This window comes from Penaeus japonicus, unplaced genomic scaffold, assembly GCF_977035675.1.
Source record: "Penaeus japonicus unplaced genomic scaffold, GWHDUDI00000001_assembly GWHDUDI00000012, whole genome shotgun sequence".
NCBI lineage: Eukaryota > Metazoa > Arthropoda > Malacostraca > Decapoda > Penaeidae > Penaeus > Penaeus japonicus.
The window spans coordinates 1,630,687-1,633,186 of record NW_028234414.1 but is presented as its reverse complement, the minus strand read 5'-3'; the positions used below and the strand labels follow the sequence as shown (position 1 = coordinate 1,633,186).

The window sequence follows — 2,500 nt, the reverse complement described above, 5'->3', positions numbered from 1 at the left end:
AGCAAAGTTTCGGGGATACGTTGAGGTCCAGATTCAGGCATAGGTTGAGGTAAATATCTAAGCATAGGTTGGAGCAAAGGTTCAGGCATAGGTTGAAGCAAAGATTCTGGCATAAGTTGAAGCAAAGATTCTGGCATAAGTTGAGAGAAAGATTCAGGCATAGGTTGAAGCAAAGGTTCAGGCATAGGTTGAAGCAAAGGTTCAGGCATAGGTAGAAGCAAAGGTTCAGGCATAGTTTGAGGCAAAGATCCAGGCATAGGTTGAAGCAAAGGGTCAAGCATAAGTTGAGGCAGATTCAGGCAAAGGTTCAGGCATAGGTTGAGGCAAAGTTTCAGGCATAGATTGGAGCAAAGGTTCGGGCATAGTTTGAGGTAAAGATCTAGGCATAGTTTGGAGCAAAGTTTCAGGCATAGGTTGAAGTAAAGGTTCAGGCATAGTTTGAGACAAAGGTTCAGGCATAGGTTGAGGGAAAGATTCAGGCATAGGTTGAAGTAAAGGTTCAGGCATAGTTTGAGGCAAAGTTTCAGGCATAGGTTGAGGGAGAGATTCAGGCATAGGTTGAAGTAAAGGTTTAGGCATAGTTTGAGACAAAGGTTCAGGCATAGGCTGAGGTAAAGATCCAGTCATAGTTTGGAGTAAAGGTTCAAGCATAGGTTGAGGGGAAGATTCAGGCATAGGTTTAAGTAAAGGTTCAGGCATAGGTTGAGGGAAAGATTCAGGCATAGGTTTAAGTAAAGGTTCAGGCATAGGTTGAGGGAAAGATCCAGGCATTGTTTGGAGCAAAGGTTCAGGCATAGGTTGAGGGAAAGATTCAGGCATAGGTTGAGGGAAAGATTCAGGCATAGGTTGAGGGAAAGATTCAGGCATAGGTTGAGGGAAAGAGTCAGGCATAGGTTGAGGGAAAGATTCAGGCATAGGTTGAGGGAAAGAGTCAGGCATAGGTTGAGGGAAAGATTCAGGCATAGGTTGAGGGAAAGATTCAGGCATAGGTTGAGGTAAAGGTTCAGGCATAGGTTGAGGTAAAGATTCAGGCATAGGATAAAGCAAAGGTTCAGGCATAGGTTGATGTAAAGATTCAGGCATAGTTTGAGACAAAGGTTCAGGCATAGGTTGAGGTAAAGATCCAGGCATAGTTTGAGACAAAGGTTCAGGCATAGGTTGAGGTAAAGATCCAGGCATAGTTTGAGACAAAGGTTCAGGCATAGGTTGAGGTAAAGATCCAGGCATAGTTTGAGGCAAAGGTTCAGGCATAGGTTGAGGTAAAGGTTCAGGCATAGGTTGAGGTAAAGATTCAGGCATAGGTTGAGGCAAAGGTTCAGGCATAGGTTGAGGTAAAGATTCAGGCATAGGATAAAGCAAAGGTTCAGGCATAGGTTGAGGTAAAGATTCAGGCATAGTTTGAGACAAAGGTTCAGGCATAGGTTGAGGTAAAGATCCAGGCATAGTTTGAGGCAAAGGTTGAGGTAAAGATCCAGGCATAGGACAAAGCAAAGGTTCAGGCATAGGTTGAGGTAAAGATTCAGGCATAGGATAAAGCAAAGGTTCAGGCATAGGTTGAGGTAAAGATCCAGGCATAGTTTGAGGCAAAGGTTCCGGCATAGGTTGAGGTAAAGATTCAGGCATAGTTTGAGACAAAGGTTCAGGCATAGGTTGAGGTAAAGATCCAGGCATAGTTTGAGGCAAATGTTCAGGAATAGGTTGAGGTAAAGGTTCAGGCATAGGTTGAGGTAAAGATTCAGGCATAGGTTGAGGGAAAGGTTCACGCATAGGTTGAGGTAAAGATCCAGGCATAGTTTGAGGCAAAGGTTCAGGCATAGGTTGAGGTAAAGGTTCAGGCATAGGTTGAGGTAAAGATCCAGGCATAGTTTGAGGCAAAGGTTCAGGCATAGGTTGAGGTAAAGGTTCAGGCATAGGTTGAGGTAAAGATTCAGGCAAAGGTTGAGGCAAAGGTTCAGGCATAGGTTGAGGTAAAGATCCAGGCATAGTTTGAGGCAAAGGTTCAGGCAAAGGTTGAGGTAAAGGTTCAGGCATAGGTTGAGGTAAAGATTCAGGCATAGGTTGAGGTAAAGATCCAGGCATAGTTTGAAGTAAAGGTTCAGGCATAGTTTGAGACAAAGGTTCAGTCATAGGTTGAGGTAAAGATTCAGGCATAGGTTGAGGTAAAGATTCAGGCATAGGTTGAGGTAAAGATCCAGGCATAGTTTGAAGTAAAGGTTCAGGCATAGTTTGAGACAAAGGTTCAGGCATAGGTTGAGGTAAAGATCCAGGCATAGTTTGAGACAAAGGTTCAGGCATAGGTTGAGGTAAAGATCCAGGCATAGTTTGAAGTAAAGGTTCAGGCATAGTTTGAGACAAAGGTTCAGGCATAGGTTGAGGTAAAGATCCAGGCATAGGTTGAAGTAAAGGTTCAGGCATAGTTTGAGACAAAGGTTCAGGCATAGGTTGAGGTAAAGATCCAGGCATAGTTTGGAGTAAAGGTTCAGGCATAGTTTGAGGCAAA

The 2,500-nt window shown here is 43.8% G+C and overlaps 1 protein-coding gene across 1 annotated transcript in view; it reads right to left on the bottom strand.

Moving 5' to 3' along the window:
• Positions 1–143: 143 nt before the first annotated feature.
• LOC122252640 (uncharacterized) overlaps positions 144–2,500 on the bottom strand; it is a 16,933-nt gene continuing 14,576 nt past the window's right edge. Inside the window, exon 14 of the mRNA XM_043015226.2 lies at positions 144–2,500. This exon is cut by the window's right edge and continues 699 nt beyond it. Coding sequence (XP_042871160.2) covers positions 274–2,500 — 2,227 coding nt within the window. The 3' untranslated portion in view covers positions 144–273.